Source organism: Equus asinus, chromosome 15 (assembly GCF_041296235.1).
Source record: "Equus asinus isolate D_3611 breed Donkey chromosome 15, EquAss-T2T_v2, whole genome shotgun sequence".
Classification (NCBI taxonomy): domain Eukaryota; kingdom Metazoa; phylum Chordata; class Mammalia; order Perissodactyla; family Equidae; genus Equus; species Equus asinus.
The window spans coordinates 45,884,094-45,906,601 of record NC_091804.1 but is presented as its reverse complement, the minus strand read 5'-3'; the positions used below and the strand labels follow the sequence as shown (position 1 = coordinate 45,906,601).

The 22,508-nt window shown below is 44.8% G+C and overlaps 2 protein-coding genes across 8 annotated transcripts in view; one reads left to right on the top strand and one right to left on the bottom strand.

Moving 5' to 3' along the window:
* The window catches only part of RAB22A (RAB22A, member RAS oncogene family), a 53,815-nt gene extending 44,146 nt beyond the window's left edge, over positions 1–9,669 (bottom strand). The window contains exons 1-2 of the mRNA XM_044748087.2: positions 9,377–9,669; positions 8,304–8,383 (exon numbers count right to left, since the gene is read on the bottom strand). Of these exons, the coding sequence (XP_044604022.1) occupies positions 8,304–8,383; positions 9,377–9,412 (116 nt within the window). The 5' untranslated portion in view covers positions 9,413–9,669. The remainder of the gene's footprint in view (positions 1–8,303; positions 8,384–9,376) is intronic.
* A 100-nt stretch (positions 9,670–9,769) lies between these two features.
* Positions 9,770–22,508, top strand: part of LOC106825186 (serine/threonine-protein phosphatase 4 regulatory subunit 1-like) — a 77,520-nt gene continuing 64,781 nt past the window's right edge. For 2 of the 7 annotated variants that reach the window (XM_044748076.2, XM_044748073.2), the window contains exons 1-2: positions 9,770–9,831; positions 9,966–10,010. In XM_044748076.2, coding sequence (XP_044604011.2) covers positions 9,825–9,831; positions 9,966–10,010 — 52 coding nt within the window. In that variant the 5' untranslated portion in view covers positions 9,770–9,824. Of the gene's footprint in view, positions 9,832–9,965; positions 10,011–18,892; positions 19,090–22,508 lie in introns of those variants that run through there. The other 5 variants (XM_070486184.1, XM_070486185.1, XR_011494707.1 and 2 more) reach the window with 5 other exon arrangements.

Below are 22,508 nucleotides of genomic sequence, written 5' to 3'. Positions count from 1 at the left end.
AACTTAACAAAATATGTGCAAAGCCCGCACAATGTCAACTAAAAAACTTTGTTGATAGAAGTCAAAGACCTAAATTAGTGGAGAAATACCATGTTTATGGATAAGAAGACGCAATATTGTTAAGATGTAAGTTCTACCCCAAATAAATCAATAGATTTGATATATTCTCAATTAAAATTTCAGCTCGTTCTTTCCAGGAACTCGACATTGTGATTCTAAAATTTACACAAATTGCAAAGAACCTAGAGGAGCCAAACATTTGAAAAATAAGAATACAGTGGGATGACTTATACTACCTGATTTCAAGAATTTCTATACATATAAAGCAATCAAGACTGTGTATCGTACAGGCACAAGGATAGACAAAATAGATCAATGGAACAGAAATAAACCCACACATATATATCAGTCTATTTCTGACAAAGGTACTAAGGTAATTTAAATAAATGCAGAATTTAACATTAATAAATGTTGCTAGAATGACTGGATAAAACAAATGGGGAAAAAATGATCTTAGACTCTTACCCGATACAGTAAACAAAAACCAGTAGAAATAGATCATAAACCAAAAATTAAAACATAAAGCTATAAAAATTCTAGAAGAAAACAAAGGTGAAAATCTTTGTGACCTTGGATGTATAGGACACAGAAAGCACAAAACATAAAAATAATTGATAAATTGGACTTGATCAAAATTAAACATCTTTGATCTTCAAAAGATAATGTAAGAAAATGAAAAGCTATAGACTGGGAGAAATAAGACAAACAACTCAATTAAACATGGGTAAAAGATTTGAACAGACACAAATAAGCAAATGAAAAGATTCGCAACATCATTAGTCATTAGGGAAATACAAACTAAAACTAGTGAGATACCACTCTGCTCGCAGTAGAACAGCTAAAATTAAAAAGAGTGACAACACAAAGCACTGGGAAGGATGTGAAGCAATGGCAACTTTCCTACGTTGCTGGAGGGAACGTAAAACGGTACAATCATTTTGGAAAATAGTTTGACAGTTTCTTATAAAATTAAGCATGTACTTAGCAGATGACTGAGCAACTGCACTTCTAGATATATACCCAAAAGAAGATACACGTTCACACAAAGATGTGCACATAAATGTTTACAGCAGCTTTATCTGTAATAGCAAAACTTGGGGAAAAAAAAAAACCCTCAAATGTTCATTGACTGGTGAATGAATAAACAAAGTGTGGGATATCCCATACAACGGAATACTACTCAGTAACAAAAAGGCATGAACTACCAGAACATGCAATAATACAGATGAATCTCAAAAAACATTATTCAGACACACAAAAGTACATAAATAGCAGGTGCATTTACATGAAACTCTAGAAAAGACAAATATAATCTACAGTGACAGAAAGCTTGTCAGCGGTTGCCTGGAGCTGGTGGTAGAGGTGGAGCTGAAAATAGAATGGGGCAAAAAGGAACCAACTGGAGTGATGGAAGTGTTCTGTATCTTGATCGTGGTGGGGCTCTCATAGATGTATAAATTTGTCAGAATTTATCAAAACATTCACTAAAAATAAAATGCTTTATTGCATGTAAATTATACTTCAGTAAAGTCAATTAAAAACACAGACCAGTGGAATATAAGAGAAAATCCATAAGTCCTATAAATATGGATGCTTAATTTATGACAATGCCATCACTGTATGTGCTCAGTTCAGGGGAGTGGGTTATGGGTCTTAAAGAAAAAGAGAGAGACCAAGACTACTGGACTTGCCTGTTGGAATTAACACAAAAACAAGAACAAAAGCCAAAAAACCCCACAACTTAATCTCTGCTTAACATGTCATCTAGAAATCAATTCCAGGTAAATTTTAGATCTAAATCTGAAAATTTAAACAAAATTTCTGTAAGATAACAGAATATTTTTATGACTTTGGTGAACTAGTTTCTTAATCAGGACATAAAAAGTACTAACCATAAAGGAAAAGATTGATTTAATGGACTATATTAAAAGTAACAACTGTTCATGAAAAGATCCTGTCAAGAGAGTGAAAAGGTCAGTCACAGAGTGAAAGTACCTGCAACACTCAGAACCAACAAATGACCAGTATCCAGAATTCTTACATATCGCCTTCAAATCAATAAGAATATAACTGTCAGTCTAAGAGAAAAATGAACAAGATTCTTTTTTTTTTTTTGAGGAAGATTAGCCCTGAGCTAACATCTGCTGCCAATCCTCCTCTTCTTGCTGAGGAAGACTGGCCCTAAGCTAACATCCATGCTCGTCTTCCTCTACTTTATATGTGGGACACCTACCACAGCATGGCTTGCCAAGCAGTGCTACGTCCACACCTGGGATCTGAACTGGTGAACCCCGGGCCGCCGAAGTGGAACATACGCACCTAACAGCTTCGCCACTGGGCCAGCCCCAAACAAGATTCTTAAATAGGCACTTTACAAAAGCTGATAACCAAATGGCCAATAAACATATGAAAAAGTGTTCAACAGCTTTAGTCATCTAAATAAATAGAATTTAAAACCAGAATGAGGTACTACTGTACACCCTCCAAAGCTAAAATTAAAGATTGATAATACCAAATGTAGTAGAGGATACGAAGCAACTCGAACTCCCATACACTGCTGGTGGGACGTAATTTGGTACAATATTTTGTAAGATATCTACTAGAGTTGAAGATACATATTTCCTCTGACCCAGGAATTCCACTGCCAGCTATATACATATATATTACATCCCAAAGAAATTTCATAGATATGGGCACAAAAGACATGTACAAGAATGTTCATGGCATAATTACTTGTTATAGCACCAAACTAGAAACGACCACAATGTCTAACAGTAGAATGGATAAACTGTGGTATATTCATCCAACCAGATACTTACTATACAGTGATGAAAACCATTATTACACGAAACAACACGGATGAATCTCACAATGTTTGAACAAAAGAAGCAGAGACAAAAGAATATATACTGTCTAATTCCATTTATATAAAGTCAAAAACACCCAGTGTTAAAAGTTTATTAAAAAATTACAATTGCTAAGAAATAACAAATGCTTACCATATGCCAAGTACCATTCTAAGTAATTTTTATGTTTTAACTCTGTTTTCAAAATTTAAAATTAGATGTGACTAATAAGCCAAATGTGCAAATTTAGTCACGAAGAGGTTAAATAATTTGCTTAAGGTCACAGAGCAACTAAGTGCTAGAACTGAGATGTGAAGGCAGCCAGCCTGGCTTGAAAGCCTGCATTCTATATACTATATTGACTCTCAATGATACAGCTTTAATGGAAAGATGGAGGGAGAGCAAACGTGCAGAGGGAGGTAGGAGGAGAAGGATGGTTAAATTCTCATCTTTCAAAAAAACAGTCAGTAGATAATGCCTAAAATTGGAAGTGGGGGGAGGGAAGGGGAGAGGAAGGATCGAGTATTATCAGTCTATGCATGTTATGAAAAAGTCTGGAGAAAGATTAGAAAAAACAGCGAAATCTCATCATAATTGCGGCTGCCGCCAGGGAACGCGTGAGGGTGACCCAGGGGACTGTTGTACTTAACCGCAAGCCCTGTTGTTACAGAAAAACCACATACACATTATTTTGATAAAATAATTTTAAAACATTTTTAAAAGATCAATAGCTACCATGTTGAAGCCCAGTGTCCCTGGCACTTAGCCTAGCGTTTTAAATGCAGTATCTCATGGAAGTCTCCTAACAACATGAAGTTGGTATCATCATTACCCTTATTTTGCTGATGAGGAAACAGATTCAGGGTTAACTAGCTGGCAAAGGACAGAGTCCAAGTCTGGACCACCATGAGGGAAGATGAAGTTCTAGAAGTCAAGAACAGCAACAGAGATGGAGGGATATTTAGGAGGTGGCCTGGACAGGAGCTAGTGACTCACGCTGGCTTCAGGGAGGGGAGGGGGATGAGAAGGGGGATTTGGGAAGGATGCCAAGGTTGCTGGCTTGAGTAAGTGAGGACACGTTGGTCCTTGTCTCTACCACAGAGTCCATGGAAAGGGGAGCAGAGGCCCAAGCCTCCAGTGGGGAGTTGACACTCAGTCCGGAATATGTAGAGTCCCCAGGTGTCTGTGGGCCACGTGTGGGCACCGGCACCAGGGTCAACAGAATGTACAGGTCTGGAGCTTAAGAGAGAATTTAGGGTTAGTGGTGTGGGACTTAGTCACACGCAATCAGTGATACTCAACCAGTTTCCCATCCCAGCACACCTGAGGAACACAATATGCTCCCACTGGTGACTGCAGCTCACTACAGTGGTGATTTTAAAGGGGGCTATGTCTTCCCCAGTGTATGTGTATTGCAGGGAGAAGGGTCAGAGGCACATATAAGTCTGAAAAGAGCCTCAGCTTTGAAAATTCCTGTTATAGATGCAACCTGAAGCCATGACATGAGTAAGGTCATCAGGCAAGAGCAGACAAAACGACATCGGAGGGGTCTTGCAGGAACTGTACATACAAAGGGAGGATTAAGGGATGAGGATCCAGAGGAAACTGAAGGAAAGTGCTCATGGAGATAAGAAGATAAGGGGAGTATGGTGCAGGGAAGGCAGGAAATTGAGGCAGTTCGCATCTGAGAGCCTCAAGTTCTTCCACCTGGGCCATTTCCTTTATTTACATCCTTGCCTGGTCCCTGCCAGCACCGGAGTGTGCAACTTTTAGAAGGGCTAACAGTGTACTTGAGTCTTTTTTTTTTTTTTAAAGATTGGCACCTGAGCTAACAACTGTTGCCAATCTTCTTTTTTTCCCCTTGCTTTTTCTTCCGAAATCCCCTCAGAACATAGTTGTATATCTTAGTTGTGGGTCCTTCTAGTTGTGGCATGTGGGACGATGCCTCAACGTGGCCTAATGAGCGGTGCCATGTCCATGCCCAGCACCCAAACCAGCAAAACCCTGCGCTGCTGAAGCAGAGTGCGTGAACTTAACCACTCGGCCATGGGGCCGGCCCCTCTACTTTAGTCTTGACAGATAAACAGGAACTTACCAAGGGGACAAGAAAGAGAAAGGGTCCCGCAGAGGGAACAGCATGTGCAAAGCACGCAGGTGTGGAAAGGGTGTTACTTGGTGTATGTGTGTAGTGGGGAGAAGTGAGCAAGGCCAGTATGGAGTAAGCAGATGAGACACAAGGCTGGGTCCAGACTGGGAAAGGTCTCCTCTGTCATGGTCTCGAGCAAGGTAATCAGACTTGTTTTTAAAGAAGCTCAGACAACAGCAATGAGAATTGGCTGAAAGTGGGAGAGGAGAAGGTAGGGCAGTCAGCTGTGAAACTCACACAACAGTCTAGGGAAGGCAGGATGAGGGCTTCGAGCTGTGGGATGGGGAGGAGGGCCCCGGCGGCAGTGACTGGGCAGAACTGACATGAATGAGGAGTTCAAGGGAGTGGGACAGGAGGGTGGAGAGGGGTGTGATGACAAATGGCATGTGATCACATACTACTACCAACCAACACTCACGGCACACTTTCTGTGCGTGTCCTGTGTGTCATCATATTCTCCCAACAACCCCAGGAGGCAGGCGACCCCCAACAGAGAGGCTCAGTCAACTGCCTGGAAGTTCTCCCAGTTGGCAAATGGTGGAGGCCCTGTTAAGACCACGCAAGATGGTTCCTCAGGGCCCATGCTCTTCCTCCTCATATGACACATTTGGGCCATTAGGGAAGACCACAAATATGGGAGGAGTAAGGGATTTAGGATCAGAGGAGGGATATTAACCGAGTTCTGCAGGGGATGAGGTCTAAATCATGGGTTGGAAATATGGGCCTGGCCCTAAGGAGAAAGGCCAGAGAAGCTGACTTGGAGGTTCTGTCACATAGGTGAAACTTAGGTGCAGGATGGGGTGAGAACACCACTGGGAAACATACAGAGCAGGACACAGCTTGGGGAAGACCAACACGTACAAAATCAGTAGGAGAAGGAGAGAACACTGAGGGAGCACGATCACAGCCGGAGGAAGAGAACTAGGGAACACAGAGCTCATTCCAAGACGTCTGTGGTAAGTGACGTGGGAGCTGCTCCTGACCTCCAGTGCCCAGTTCCTGCTGCCTCACCAGCCTCCTGGGCACCCCTCCAACATGCTCTGTGCCCCCAGTGCACAGTTCCTGCTGTCCCCCAAGCTACTCACCACCCTCAACACCACCAATCAGTTAGATTCCTCTCTTCAAAAACGTTTCTCCTTCAACTTTTTATTGACTTATAACCCACTCATCTTTCAATATTTAAATGCCAGGGCTTCCAAGTGCTTTAGAGTTTCACTGTTTCCCTTAGTAATGACTCATTCCCTTAGGCCTAGGTCAGGCCCCTGTTACATGCTTTCACAGCATTTCTCCTTCGTAGTACCGAAAATGGTCAAATAAATAATTTCCCGTACATTAGTTACAGAATGTCTCTCCTCCTCCTTGGAGGTAAGATCCCTGAGGGACGGTGTTTATCTGGATTAGGGGTTGGCAAACCTTCTCTGAAAAGGGCCAAAGACTAAATATTTTTGGTTTTACGGGCCACAGGGTCTTAGTCACAACTGTTCAACTCTGTCATTGTAGCCTGAAAGCAGTGAAGACAATATGTAAACAAATAGGTGTGACTGCATTTCAATAAAGCTTTATTTACAAAAACAAGAGGTGGGCCAAAGGGCCATAGTTTGCTGACCCCTGGTCTAAATCACCAGCACCCAGTCTAGCATCGGGAATATAGTGGGGACTCAATGAATGAATAAAGAAAAAAAAAATGCCATCGGTTTTGGCAAATAGATGGTACCACCAGTACCCAGGGAAGGTGGTTTTAGTGGCATGGTGGGAGGGGAATTGTGATGATGTGGGTTGAGGAGGGAGCAGCAGTTAAGAAAGTAGTAACTTCTCTTTTGAGAGCTCCACAAGTTGTGTAGCAGGCTTGGGGAATGGTACTGTCTTAGTGGAGCAGATAGATTAGGACCACGTTTGCAGGCTATGATATGAAGGCAGGGCTGGGAAAGAAAGGGGAGAACTGGTGAAGAGGGGGGGCTCCAGAGCTCAGATGTGTAGGTAGTTGGTCATGAAGGAGGAAGACACCTGCTGAAGTTGAGGAAAAAGAAACGGGGCAAGGGGGAAGGAAGGCAGGCAAGAGTCTTGCATTCCTATTTCCTGTGGAATGTGAGCCAAGACCACCCGGTGAAGAGAGAGGGATTAACCCAGCAGCTGTCAGACTGGGAGAGGTGGCCACCAGTGGACGCCTGGACAGGGCTGCAGGCCCCGCCACGACTGCCGGAGCTACACCCTTTATTCTTCTCTCTCCTTATCTGATAGAGCACTTCTATCCAAGGTGGCTTTTGGGTATTTCAGAGCTGTGTTTTCAGCTCTGGCTGGGTGTGAAGTGTGTCACTCACTGAGTCACCAGCACCACTTGCTATCACTTCCTGCCACTTCACTTTCCCAAGCGGGTAGAGACAGGCAGGCCCCGAGGAGGATGAGCTCACGCTTTAAACATGTGGACATACCTAGTTCTTTCTTGAAGGATACTGAAAGGCATTTTAATTTCAGAAAGTTAGTGGTGGTTTCATCTCCATGCCTTCAAACGTGTATGTGTATACTGGAAAATATTTCTCTATTAGGCAGAGTAGAATTTTTCCTTAAGTCAAAGAAACTATTTGATTGGAGGTTTGCAATAAAAACAGCAAGCAGTTAGTAGTTCTACAAACCTAACAAAGTATTGAAACCTATAAAACACAGCTTCTCAAAGAAAGCATTAATATTATGATATTTAAACACTGAAAAAAGTTTTCTTACAGAGCCGAAAACCTATAGCAAGCCAATTTCACTTATCCAATGAACTAGACACTGAAAACATCTTACATCTCAACATTAATTTATTAATTCATTATTACTACTAGTGCAGTAACGTGTGAGAAGGGTTTGGATCTCACCCTTCTACTTTTCAGGAAGAACTAAAACCATCTAAATACCTTTTAGTTGACATGCCTGAATAAACAGTATCAAGACCTGTTTTTCTCCTGCCTTATTTTAAGGCATAACTGCTGTTGACATTTATAGATAGAAGGTTCTATGTATATTCTAATAAGTAAAGCTTTAATTCACACTTTCATTTTGAAGTTTTCACTCCTCACAAGTCAAAAGATAATTCTTCTAAAACACACCAATCCTTGCTGTATTCTTTCAGGTCTTTCCAGAGATGATGGAAACCATTGTCTCTGAATTCACTACAGTGTAAAATGGAGATGCCTACCCCTGCAACACATTTTTTACTTGGAAGGACTCTCAACACACCTACAGATGCATATTCAATAAACTTAATCTCTTACCCTATTGTCGGGTTGATGTTGGGATCGAAACTGTCTTCCACGAAGCGCCATACGATGCTCGATTTACCTACACCTGTATCCTGAAAGAGAATGACAGGGGCGAATTAGCAAAAGCTTACCTGCTTGCAGACACGGAAAACTACTTCGTGCCATAAATTCAGGATTTTAGAAAAAAATCACTCTAGATACTAGGCAAATTTTAGAAGTTACGGGACATGAAGGTTTTCATAAAAATTCAGTGGGAGTAACTAGAAGAACTCAAAATGTATTGTGGGAGAGGGGTTTTTTGCAGTTTTTAAGAGATCTTAGGGCCTTTTGAAAGACCCAAGTTTCCACTTAGTGTGAAAAGTGACAAACTCACTTGCTTCTTCACATGTATAAGTAAACTATGAACTCTTCAATCACTTTTAGTAATCCCTGAGCAATCCCAGCCACCCCCCCCCCCCCACTTGGGAAGGGGGAAGACTAGTTCTTGGAAGCCTTTTCAGTCTTTAAGGCAGCAACTCAGGCACGAGGGCATCAACTTCAGAAAGCCTGCACTAAATGGGAAAGCGGCCCTGACACGACAGGAAGCTGGAGGTTCAAACTAGTCTTTGGAGCTTCCCGATTTGCACGAGCCCCCGCCCCACGCCCGAAAGTAACTCTGCAGGAAGTGTCAGGGGTATCCCACAAGTTCAAAAACGCCAAGCAGACGGGAAGGGCGGCCACTGCTGCTTCTAAAACCTAAGACCTGTCACCGGTTTCACTTTGGGAGACTTGGCTAACTCCTAACTAGCACCTTGGGAGGAAACTAAGAGCTGCTCTTAACCCAGATGCAATGGAGGGGCGGGGAGGCCTCTTCACCCTTTGAGGGGCGGGAAGAGTCCTTGGGCTCCAGGGAGGGGTACGGGGGAGGATGCCTCCTGCCAGCAGGACCTTCAGGAGGGTGCGGCAAGGTGGGCAGGACGGCCCGGGGATGGAGGGAGGTCGTCCCGCACGGAGGCTGGGGGAAGGGGTGGAGGGGACGTGGGCACGCCCGGGTCCCCGGCCCACCCGGTCCCCGCGGCCCTCCCCGCCGGCCCGCCGCCACTCACCCCCAACAGACACACTTTGAGTTCCCTCAGAGCCATGGCCCGGGAGCCAGGGGCGCGGACCCGCCGCCGCCCTAAGTTGAGGAGGGAGAGGCCGGGCCCAGCACGAGCATCCCCCGGCGCCGCCGCCGCACGGCCCAGCCCCGGCCGCGGGGCGCGCAGAGACAGCGGCTGCCCGTTCGCCGGCCCTCGGCCCGGCCCGTCCGCCGCCAGCCGCGCGGGAGCCCCCTCAGCAGCCGGGACAGGGCTGCGGCCTCGCGGGCGCCGCCGCCGCCGCCATCTTGGGACGCTGGCCGGTCACCTGACCTCCCCGCCCACCTCGGCAGCCACCTTCGCCGCGAGGGCGGGGCCCGGCTGGCGCCGCGAGGCGCTCGGGGACGCGCGGGGGGCGGGGCCATTGGCAGAGGCCCCGCCCCCCGCTCGCCGGCCCCGCCTCCAGGCCCATCCCAAGATGGCGGGTGAGTGGGGCTGGGCTCCGAGGCTCCCCTTGCCCCGGCCGGGACCGCCCCTCGAGGCCGGGGGCCTCCCGCCGGCCCCTGAGCCCGCCCGAGGCGGGCCCCTCGTAACTCCTTGTATGTCTCTTGGTTTTCAGAGATCCCCCTGTACTTTGTGGACTTGCAGGATGACTTAGACGATTGTAAGTAACAGTTGGGGCGGCCCCGCCCCTCCCTGGGAGCCTCCCACAGAATTCCGGGTGCATGGCACGCGAGGGGGGAGCTTCAGGCGGGGCCCTGCGTGTGGGGACCTGGAGAGCGGGACCCCAACTGCCTTATCCACTTGTGGCGGTCCCTCCTCGCGGGGCGGGGCGGCCGAGGACGGGAGGGGAAGACTTCTGCTGTGGGGAAACTTCTGACTTCCTGTCACTTTCCTCCTCCTTCCCGGGTGCGGTGGGCGAGTCCCAGGTCCCAGCGATGCCGGCGGGCGGGGCGCGGCCGCCTGGGAGGGCTTCCACCCGGGGTCTCCACTCCCTCCCCCCCGCCCCCCCCCCCCCCCCGGCTTTGCAATGTGCTGGGGAATGTGGGAGGTCCGGCCCTCCTTGTGGCCGGCCAAAGTGTTGCACTGACTTCGCAGGTGTCCTGGCCTCATCCCAAGGAGCCCACTGGCGCCCGCGCTTCTCTGCGGGGTCTCCTTCACTTGTCGCTTCCTGCCCTCTCCTTTCCTTTGGAATCACTTGAAGGACTGATGGCCGGGGGAGGTGTCCCCCTGCAAATGCAAGTTCGCATTTGTGGTGAATGAAGCGTTTCCTTTCTATTCATTCAACAGTTTCTTGAGCACCTCCTTGTTCCGTGCCAGGTCACGTGCAGAACCCTAGACCTACAAAGATGAACCAGAAACAGGGGCAGCTCAGGGAGCTCCCCGTCCAGGGGGAGAGAGGGCTTGCAAATAGAAAATTACCAAACCCCGGATGCTTGCTGGTGAAGGAGGCCCGTTACAGATCATCCAAATAGCTAACATTAATCAGGGCTGGCTATGCTCTTCCCTTCCCATCTGCAAGTTTGCTAATAACAAGAGTTGGTGTATTTTGAAAACTTACCATAGGTCAGGCACAGTTTTAAACCCTTTACACGTGTTCTCTCGTTTAGAGGGAGCAACCTTATTAAATTAGAATGACACTTGAAGGGGAAATAAAGCCGATGGTTAGGAGCACAGGTTCTGGAGTCAGATGGCCAGAGTGAAGTTCTGTGCCACTCTTTGCTGGCTGTGTGATCCTGGCCACGTCACTGTACCGCTCTGAGCCTCAGTGGCCTCATCTGTAAAAAGGGCGTAATAGTGGTCCACTGCAAAAGGCTTTTGTGGAGGTTAAGTGAATAAAAGGTTTAGCTTGAAGCCTTGTACGTAAGAAACACTTGGTAAATATTAGCTGCTGTTATTGTTGTTATTAATGTGATCATTATTCATATTTATTTAACACTGTTGAGCCAGGAACAGTGGAGGCCCCTGGATTTACAGAGCTGAATGTTTCAGCCAGTGGACATCCTTGAATGGAAGGAATGTAGCATTTCTATTGATAAACAACAGTGAGCTGCTAATTAATCTCTTGTTCATAGATTTAATATTTGGCCTGGCTGGAAAAGCTGATTTCTGGCTGTTTCAGTTACCTAACAAACCATCCCAAAACGTAGTGGCTTAAACCAACAGCATTATATTATTTCTAACCATTCTGTAGGTTAACTGGGTGGTGCAGAAGCTTCATGTGTTCTCAGTTGAACTCTGGGGAGGTGAGAAGGTCCAAAAGGCTTCCCTGACATGGCTGTGGGCCAGGAGATCTGCCCGCATGGTTGGCCAGGGCCTCAGTTCTTCTCCAAGTGCCATTTCCACTTGGCTAGGTTGGGCTGCTCAAAGCTTGGTGGCTGCAAGGCATTTGGACCCCTTTCCTGGGGGCTGGCTTCCTTCAGTCTTTTTTGTACATATGTACAAAAAGGAATGAAGAGATTATATAGGCAAAAATAATTATGGTTTTACTTTGGCCCTGTTTCAACACATATTGGGTGTTTGAGACTTGTAATAAAGGCCTTAAATACTCTTTAGCAGACTACTGAAGACTTGCCCCAGTAAGGAAGGAAACCGCCATTACGGCTCTGAACATACCCACACCTTGGGTAGGGCAACTCGGGGAGCCTCCTGGGGCTTCCTGTTTGAGCAGGGGTCAGGGCCACGGGTTGCCGGGCCTTACAACTTTACAATGTAATTATCTAATAGCCATAATAGGAGGGCCTGTCCCCGCCACAATTTATGCTGCCCTGGGTCTCATGACACCTTACTGTGGTGGCTTTTGGGAGGCGTTATCAGGCCATGATTGACAGCAAGAACCGTGAGGTCCTGTGACCCACTTCTGTCATTAGCTCTGTCAACTTGAGCAGATCACTCAGTCACTCTCTTCAATTTCTTCGTCTGGAAAATGTCGTAAGAATAGGAAATGCTTTGTAGGACTGATTTGAGGATTAGATGAGATAGTACACATGAAGCATTTTAGCCCGGCACCTGGCATAATGAGTATTATAGTCAATGATTTTATTATTAGTATTATTTTAGTCATCAACATTATTACTAAGCTTTCCTATAAGATTTTCTCATTCAGGACCAGCCCCGTAGCCAAGTGGTTAAGTTAGCGTGCTCTGCTTCGGCGGCCCAGGGTTTCACTGGTTCGGATCCTGGGCGCGGACATGGCACTACTCATCAGGCCATGCTGAGGTGGTGTCCCACACAGCACAACCAGAGGCACAGCTAGAATATACAACTATGTACTGGGGAGCTTTGGAGAAAAGAAGAAGAAGAAGAAGAAGAAGAAAAAAGACTGGCAACAGTTGTTAGCTCAGGCGCCAATCTAAAAAAAAAAGATTTTCTCATTCATTTTTTCATTAAGAGCTGCTACTCTGTGAGTTAGGTGGGATTATTCCTATTTTACAAATGATAAAACTGAGAATCAGAGGTTAAATAACTTATCCAGTGTGCACAGCTCAGAAATGATAGAACTGGCGGTCAAACTCTGCTCCTTCTGATTCTCGTTCTTTTGATTCCACCACACAGGTTGACTTCACAAATATTCTTAGCCTGATCATAGGAGCCTGGATGTGGGTTTGGGTGGTTCTTTGTTGTCTTCCTTGGGCATTTGTGGTTAAATGATGTGAATGTGATAACTGTTCCATTTAGGCTATAAGTCACTTTGGGCAGGGACACAAGTCATCTTTTTTATAACCCAATGTCCTGCATGATGTAGATGTTCAATTAATTTTGTTACTAGTAACGATAATGGATTGTGAGGCTTGTCTGATTTACTTTGTGATTCTTCATTAAATTTGGCTAACTTCAAAAAGAAGCCACAATGAACGGATACCTTGTTTTTTTAAATCATTCAGAGTCTTCGGGCCGTCACAGCACAGAAAAGATTTAATTTTAGAGGATTAGCTTGCTGCAGCGATCTAAATTCCTTCTCTTGAGGGCAGAAAGTGTGTGGGATGGGCTGGCATGTTGGTCCTGGTGGTGGATTGTACGGAGAAAGTGGAGCTGTGTGAGTCGGTGCCTAAGGGGCTTAAAGGCCTGTGAATGTCTGGGTTTGCATATAGCATGTGGAGGCTGAAGGGGTGTTACTCTCAGTAAGGTTTGCTTGGCCAATTAGAATTTAAGTGTATGCTAGTGGTGGGTAAAAAAAAAGGGAGAGGAATCTATTGCAGATATAAAGAGACCTAAGAGACCTATCAGCAAAATACGATATGTGGTGAACAAACCAGCTGTGAAAAGACATTATTGAGACAGTTGGGGAAAATTGAACTTGGACTGGGTATTAGATTATATTAAGAATTACTATCAATTTTGTCAGACAGGATAGTGCACTCAGTTTTTTTCAAAGAAGGGCCTTATCTGACTGAAACAAACAAGCATTTATGGGTGAAGTGATTTGACGTGTAAGGTCTGCCTTCAAATACTGCGACAAACAATAAACAAACAAAAAGTTGGGAATAAGGATAAATGGGAAGAAGATGGCAGACTATGGATACTTGTTGAAGCTAGTTGCTGGGGACCTGGGGGTTTATGATACCATTCTTTCTATTTTTGCATATGTTGGGAAATTTCCATAATAAAAAGTTTAAAAAAATGAGATGAAAGTTTCATCTGTGATCAAACGGCTACACAAAGAGTTAAAAAACTGGATTTCAGTTTTGAAGTGGGCCACAAAGTTATTGTAAGACGCGTTTAGCTTCAAAAGACAGACTCGTAGAATGTTAGTTTTTGGGGAACAGAGTATTTCTGTCGAATATTTAGTTTTTAAGAGCTATCTATGAAAGAAGTTGGGAGAGGGCATACTTTATTGATGAGAAAAGCTAGATGCCAACAAATGATATCTGGACCTCTGTTGAAAATAGAAGTAGCTAAGTGAGAGGAATATAGGTAGACTCTTCGAGTATTAATGCTGGCAGCAGCAGTGTATGTTCAAGCTTGAATAAAAGACATCCTCCAGAGCAAAAAGCATTCCATTTCACCTGCCCATTTTGCTCTAGGTTTGTAAAAATGTTATGCTCAAGACCACAACCAAGCTGTGTGCCCCTAAAGCAGAGAAAGTATATTAATTTGAGCCCAACACCAAACCATTGAACTTTTTCTCTGAACTGTAATATAAACTTGAATCAACGATTGTCAATTTTTTAAAAAAATAGAAACCTACCTGTTAAGTGAAATAGTTTCAACAGGTAGAGAAACTTGAGTACACTAATACTTGGGAAATAGAACAAAATCCAGGCATCAGACTATTCTCTAAATCAGAGGTGGACAAATTTTTTCTGTAAAGGATCAGGCAGTAAATATTTTAGGCTTTGCGGGCCTGAAGGTCTGCTGCAACCACTCAAGTCTGCTGTTGTAGCTTGGAAGCAGCCTCAGACAGACATAAATGAATGGGCATGGCTGTTTCCTAATAAAACTTTGTTTACAAACACAGGCAGTGGGCTGGATTTGGCCCATGGGCTGTAGTTTGCCAACCCCTGTTCTAAATCAAACCTGATTTCATTCTGTTAGAACCTGTAAGTCTGTCAATTAGCAGAGCCGACCCGCTGGACTATCTTTCCCACTAAGGTCAATTGGAAGAGCTGAGCTTTTTGTTAGCACAACCTCTGCTTGACAAGTTGCTCCAACTTTGAGTCTTATTTTTCCTGTTGGTGTGTTGAGGGTAAAAACATGTACGTGTTTCCTCCCAGCAGGATGAGCGTGGCAAGGAAGGAGAGCCAGAGCCGTGGGAGCAGAGTCAACTCTGCTCCCCTCTGACAGCCATAATGCATTTTACTTTTGCTGCTTTGTATTTTCCATTTCCTGTGAGACAAACAGATGAGCATCAGAGAGTCCCTGAAATTGTCTCTGTTTAGAAAGAGAGTTTTAGATGGCTTTCTACATCACAAATTAATATCTTTTAAATAGAAATTTTGCAACAAAACCTGGCTAGTGAAAGAGAAAGTGTTTTTGACCTTCAAAACAGCACTTAGTCTTAACCCTGATGGGAAAAAAAAAGAGTTGAGGGCAAGTGGTTGCTTTTCATGTTTGGAAAGTCATTTATCCATGCAGGAAGTGTTTCTCCAGCTCCTCCATGGTGCCAGCCTGTCGGGGGCACTGGGGATAGAGGGATGAATAAGCCTTGGGCTGCTTCCACCTAGAGAGGAGGTGCATGCCTAGAGATGGTGCAGAATGCAGCCTGTCTAGGCCTAAGGCAGGAGAGTGAACCCAGAGCTGGGCATTCAGAATGCCGAGTGACTGTCTGCCAGGGCTGGGAGGGCCTCCCCTCCTAGCCACCTGAGTTGGGTCAGGTCAAGGAAGGTGATGGGCATTCTAGGCAGAAGGACCTGTGTGTGCAAAGGTAGAGTGGTGGGGGGAAGGTCGGAAACTTGGGAAAAAGGGGTGTGTGGGAGGGGAGGAGTCGACCAAGACTGGGGAGGTAGGGTTGGGAGCCATCAGTGAAGAATCTTCCTTGACAGCCACAGGGTTTAGACTTAACACGAGAGGCAGTAGGGAATCTCTGGATATTTTGCTGGGACGTATGTCTTAGGAAGGCAACCCAGGCAGTAGTATAAAAATTAGCATTTATTTAGGACTAATAATGTGCCAATCTCTGTTGTGAGTGCTTCTAGTATTTTAACTTAACTATAAAAACTCTATGAGGCAGATATTTTAAACTCCATTTTATTGCCAAGCAAGGCTCATAAGGGGCATAGAAAGGCTAAGTAACTTGCCCAAAACAACACAGCTGGTGAGTGGCAGGGGTGGGATTCAAACCAGGGAGTCTGGCTGCAGAATTTATACTCTCACTATACTTTGGAGGACTTGGCATTCATTCATTCATCCATTCATTCATGTATGTGACTAGTATTTATTAAGGACCTGTTAAGTCCCAGGCATTGCACTAGACCTTATGGACACAGAGGTGAATCAAAGAAACCTGATTTCTGCTCTCATGGAGCTCTCAGTCCTGCGACTGAGACAGTGATTAAAAGCCAACATAAATGAGTGAGAGTGGTTCAGGTGTGGCAGGTGCGCTGCAGGATGATGACAGGTGAGTAGGATCAGAAGTGCCAGGGCAGGGCTGTTGCTTGGATGGAGGTACCACTTTACTTCAAGTGGCCAGACAAGGCTTCTCTGGAGCTCTGAGGAGTGCTCTCAAGTTAAGATTGGATAACATTCTCATGAAAAGCCAGAGAAAGCATCCCGGGCATAGTGAATAGCAAGGACAAAGGTGCCAAGGCAGGATGAGCTCATCATTGTCAAGGATTTGTGCGTCTGGAATGCAACAAGTGATGGACACAGGAGTGAGAGAAGTAGGTGGGGCCATATCATGCGTGGCCTTAAATCCATCACAGGATAAGGAGTTTGCCTTTCGTTCAAGGAAGCATGGGGAACCACTGGAGAATTTTAACCAGGGGAGTGACTAGTGCTGAGTTACGTTTTAAAGAAAGGACAGACTATGGAAAAACAAGCCAGAGATGGGAAAAACCAGTGTGTTCCAGGGATCCAGGCAAGGGCAGTGGGATCTCAGTGAAGGAGGTGGGCGTGAGAGCAAGTAATGGGTTGATGGATATTTCAGGTAGTGAGGGAAGAGTCAATGCACAGACAGGTCCTGTGGGCAGCACCTCTGCTCCGCTCCACTCAGGCTGGGCTAGGCGCCCCTCCTTCGTGTTCCCTGAACCCTGTATCACTGTGTGGCAGCATTTAACACAGGCACGACTGGATGTTTGTTCTTGTCCATCAGACTGGGTCTTACCCATCTTTGGATCACTATGGTCTAGTGTAGCAAATGGCACGTAACAGACAAGCAGAAGTGTGTACTGAATGAATGAATCAGGCAGTACACGAGGAGCATGCTTTGGGGGAAGGGGTGGGGGGCGGAGTTCATGTTTTCTATCTGAGACAGTTATTTTTGAGGCACTTAGAGGAGATCTTGGTGGCACAATCTAAGAGGCCACTGAAGAGCACCCTTGTAGGGTTCTGGAGCAGAGTTAGGACCGGAGATTAGATCTGAGAGTCATTAGTGGTGGATGGTAGCTGGAGCTGGGGGAGTGGATGAGAGCAGCAGGAGGGGAGTGTTGGAGGAAAAGAAGGTAAAGAATGGGAGCTCTGGGTAGCAGAAGGTTCTAGTAGTGAGTGCTAGAGAACAAACGTCACGGTAAGAAAACAGGGGATCCTTGAAGCCAAGGTTTTGTTTGGGGTGATCATTCATGCCACTTGCCATGGAGGAGTTAGATAAAATGAGAACTGAAGACAGGCCATGGGCTTTGATAGTTAGGAGGTCTTTAGTGACCTCAGTGAGAACTTTTCCGATGCAGCCAAGGAGCATGAGCCAGACCAGAATTAGTTGGGAAGGCATTGGGAGTTGAGGCAGTGTCACCTGTAGTCTAGTAGCTCAGTGGTCATTTATTGAGTGACCATTGTATTCCAGGCACTGGCTGGCCATTGGGCACTTTGGGGAATGGTCAGTGCTCTGAGGAGCTTATAACCTAGCAGGGGAAAACACTCTTTCAAGAAGATGCAGCTAGAGGAGTTGGAGGGGTGGAGATCAGTTGCTTTTCTTCTTAAATAGAAGAACCTAGAACACATTCGCATTATTTGTGTCTACTCTGAAAACCTTAAAAAAAAAAAGGAAAGCATTTTAATGGCCCCACAATTCCATTCCTGGTTGTATGCCCAACAAAACGTGAAAATATGTTCTCAAAAAGACATGGTCATAGTAGCACTATTTTTAATAGTTGAGAACTGGAACTCACCCAAATGTCCATCATGGGTGCAATGGATTATAAATTATGGTTATGTTTACACAGTGTAAAACTATGCAGCTGTAAGATGAATGATCTAGAACTCTACCCAATAATATGGATGAACTTCACAAACATACTGATGAGTGAAAGAAGGCAGACACAATAGGATACTTACTGCAGAATTCTATTTCTACAGAGTGAAAAAACAAGCTGAGCTAATCTAAGCCATTAGAAGGCAGGAGAGTGGTCACCTGTGGTAGGGTAGTAAGTGGAAGGGAACGTGAGGGGCTTTCGGAGATGCTGGTAAAATTCTCTTTCTCAAGCCAAGTGCTGGTTACATAAGCGTGTTCAGTTTGTGAAAATCCGTCAAGTGAAACACTTATTATTTGTACACTTTTGTGTATCAGTATTATACTTCAATTTTAAGAAAGTATTGATTTTTAAAATCAAAGCATGGGGAGAGCATAACCATGGACTGAGGGAAGGAGCCCATGAAAAAGGCAAAGATGGCAGATAGCAGAAAGAGAGAGAGAGGGTAGGACTGTGGGGCTGGACTGTCTCAGACAGGACTGGAACTCAGTGCATCTGTGGACGAGTTTGCTTCTTTCCAGAAAGAGGAAGGCGACCTTCCTAGCAGTTTGGCCAAGGTGGTCAGTAGAGAAGAGACTTTATGTTTGTCAACATTGCTTGATTGTTTCAAATATTTTGAACAGCAGGAAAATAGAGACCCACATGCACCTGCACTCACCCCAAAGGTTATTGGTTTTCTTTTGCCACCTTTTTTTCTTTTCAGATCTGCCTCAAGTCTGACTAGAGAAGTTGCTGCATGTTTAAGTACTGTTGTTCCATTTATTAATACTGTGTAGACGCTAGCACCCCCACCTCCTCCAACTCTGTCCCCGGCCGGGTGAGTTGGCAGGAAAATTGAGATGTGTAAGATCAAAATGGAGCACACGAACTGCTTTGAGCTGCGGAGTTCTTTCCTATCAGGTAACCCGAGTAAATGTTTCCTGCTGACTGTCGGTGTAAAAGTCAGAGTCATAAATAATGACAGGTTTTGGAAGCTGTGATTAAAGCCACAAATCAAAGAGGAATTCCCATGTATGCATGGTGTAGAAAGGACGGCTGCTCCTGAATTAAGTTGGTCTTTTCAGCCAGCCCATTGCGTAGTGCTAGTAATAACCATCGGTAGCCCTCAAAGATTTGCAGTATAAAACATTATGCATCGGACGGATTGCTCATACGAGAGCTAATAAATCAGCTTGGGTCTTATTAGAGAATGGCATTTATATAGAGAAAGTTTGCCTGTGCAACTTGGTGTTGAAATTTAGTTAAGTCAACAAGGATCTGTGGTGTACGGGGGTCAGTTTCCCCCCAGAAGCCAGTGAAGAATCAAGAGTGTTCTTCATCTTTCAAATCGGTCAGGTTTGTGTAGTCTAGCTATTAGAAATAGTCTCAATTTAGGAATCTGCATTAGTACTTATAAGCCTGTTAGCAAGAAGAATGAAACCACTTACGTAACATGTTAATGGATGGTTTACTCTAGTGCCCTCCTAAATCATTTAAGGCCTTACAGAGACTTAGTTATTGTTCATTGAAGAGTGGCTAATGAGAAGCTCTAGAAAATTACCAGTTATATAAGTTAGACATTAATGCATTCTTCTGTTTTTTTAAAAGTACAAATTTTCCAAATAAAGCTAAGCTTTTTCTTGGCCACCGTCAACCAATCTTCCAACATTTTGAGACGGACATAGACTGGGCCACATCTATCATGTTCTCCCCACCACTGTCCCCTAGTGCAGTGTCAGAGGCAGAATATTGGATTGTATGGATAATTGGGCTGGCCCAGCGTGGCATAGCTCACATAGAGTTATAGTGACAGGATGACATGTTGAATGGAGAATCGTAAATATTGGGAATGCCTGGAGAACGGATTCTTAATGAAAATGCTTGCCAGGAGAGACGTGCTATAACATTCTGTCTCCGTCTCTACCTCTGTTTATGTCTGGGCCAATAAAGGCATCTCATTGGGTATGTTTTATTGCATTTATTTTTTCTCACCTTTCCACTTAAAACCAGTTCTGGCGTGGCGGCTCAGTCAGGGCTTGGTGGCTTCATGTGAAATCTCTGGCTTCCCTGAACCACCGAAAGGCAGAGACGCTCCATGTGCTTTCCTCAGCTGTGCTCTTCCCTTCCTCTGGAATGTTCTTTTTCCCTTTCCCAGATCCTCTCTCTCTTCCCATATGGAGAATTCCTACTTGATCTTCAAGGCTCAACTCAGATACCGCGTCTGTTCTAGGAAAGCATCTCCCGTCTCCTTCGTCCTCTTCCAGGCAGAGCTGGTTTCCTCCCTGGTTTGTTTCTAACAGCATCCTACAGCTCTTGCCTCTGGAGTATTGTGAGCTGTTAGTGTATGACGATCTCTGTTCCCTTGGGAGCTTTTGGAGTCCGGGGACCACGTCGTTCTCGTCTCTGAATCACCAGTACACTGTCGAATTTGAATTATGGTTTACTGTTTTCACCTGCAGTTCACCATAGTGGGAAGAGTGTGTTTGAGGTGGGTTTGCTATTAACATGTTTCTGTGTTTGTACTGGATCTTTTGATCCTTTTCTTGATGCAACCTGACCTGTAAAATTTCTTTTCTTTCTCTCTTTTTATTAGATTATATCTACTGTACTTTGAACCTGTAAAGCACATTCACCTAATGTTATACTTAAAACATTAATTCGTACTCAGTCTATTTTAGGACAGATTGGTGTCTTGTGAAAAGAATTGACGCAGAGGCCAGTGCTCCAGGGTGTCTTGTGTGTTCTCGCTAGAGCTCCCTCATCCAGTTTATTTTATGCCCCAGCCGTTTTAAATGATGAGTATACTGACGGCGTTCATTATGTTTGGTAGATGACCCTTGAGCAACTAGTTAGCATAGAGGAGGGTCAGTCTTTTTTCCCCAGAGTTTTAGTTTCCAGGAATATTTTTCTGGCGGGACTTTTAATCAGGAAGAGTTTTGTTTGTTTTTTTTACTTAGTCACCTAGCATCAGGGTCAAAGGATAACAGATTTTGTTATTCTTTGCAAATGGATCAGGACCTCATTGAAGAGGAGCCAATTTCGTCTTTGGATGTGTGAGCTCAAGGCTCCTGCTTGAGAACCACCCTGGTTTTGGTTGGACAGTGGAGGTGAGCCTTCTGTCCCTTAGCTAGTTAGCTGGGTTTTTTAACTTGGATTGTCCTCCTGGAGAGCAGGTAGCAGCCACATCCACTGACTCTGATGCAACAGAGCCACAAGGATGTTGTCCGTACGGTTCAGGGAAATGCGGTGGCATGTGGGTGTGCAGCACGGGGACAAGGTGCTGAACATCCGGTATGATGGGAGAGGCTACCCACCCCTGCGAATCAGACTAGCGGTTCTTCCAGGCCCTTCCTACTCTGGTCTTTGTTAGCTTTAAATTATTCATCATTTTGGTAAAGGATCAGTGATGTCTTGTGTAAACTTGCAGTGAACCTGATATGGGCAGAAACTTAGAAGGCAGCTGCTGCTCACAAGTTCATAGCATAGATGGCAGATGAAGTCAGTCATGGTCAATATTGTTTTTTTTTAATTTAGAAAAAAATTTTGGTCAATATTTTTTTTTAATTTAAAAAAATTAAAAAAAAAATATTTTGAGCCAAGAAGGTTTGAAAGTATTATTAGAAACTATTTTCTGATGAAGGCTTTGCTTTTCTGCATTATATTAAGCTTTCATGAATGGAGTAACTTTTTTTCACATGTAAGAAAATACAATGAAAAAATGTGGACAAGGAATTATATGCTACTTCATATTTCATTTCTCACTTGAATGCTTAATGTTCCTGATGTTTCCGGGTGACCTGGACTTGTTGGGCCTCAGGATAATCGACTGCTTGTGGTATCACCATGTAGACCTCAACTTCTTTTGCCTATGAACAGTTGCCAGACAACGTGCCCTGTTAGCAGTGGCTAGAAATGTAAATTCTAGAAAACTCTTTTGAGAACAGGAGTCATTTTATGTGCTACTGCCACTGTCAGGAGGCACAGCAAGCTAGCCTGGCAGATCTTTACCATTCATTCAACAACTTTGATTGAGTGCCTGCTGTGTGCCAGGCATATTACTGAGTCAAAGGTTTTTGCCCTGAGGGTGGGGGTGAGGGTGGAGGAGCAGACCAGCTGATACCCAGTGAACTGACGAAGTAAATGTTTTGTGTGTTAAAAGATGATAATTCTCTGGAAAAACAGAAAAGTAGATCAGGGTAAGGTGGGCTGTACGTGGGAGGTTTGCAATTTCAAAATAACCTGCTCAGGGAGGACCTCACTGAAAGGGTGAAGGAGCAGAGATTTTAAAGAGGAAAAGGATGTTATCAGAGAGGACATCTTGGGGAGGAGAGTTCTAGCAG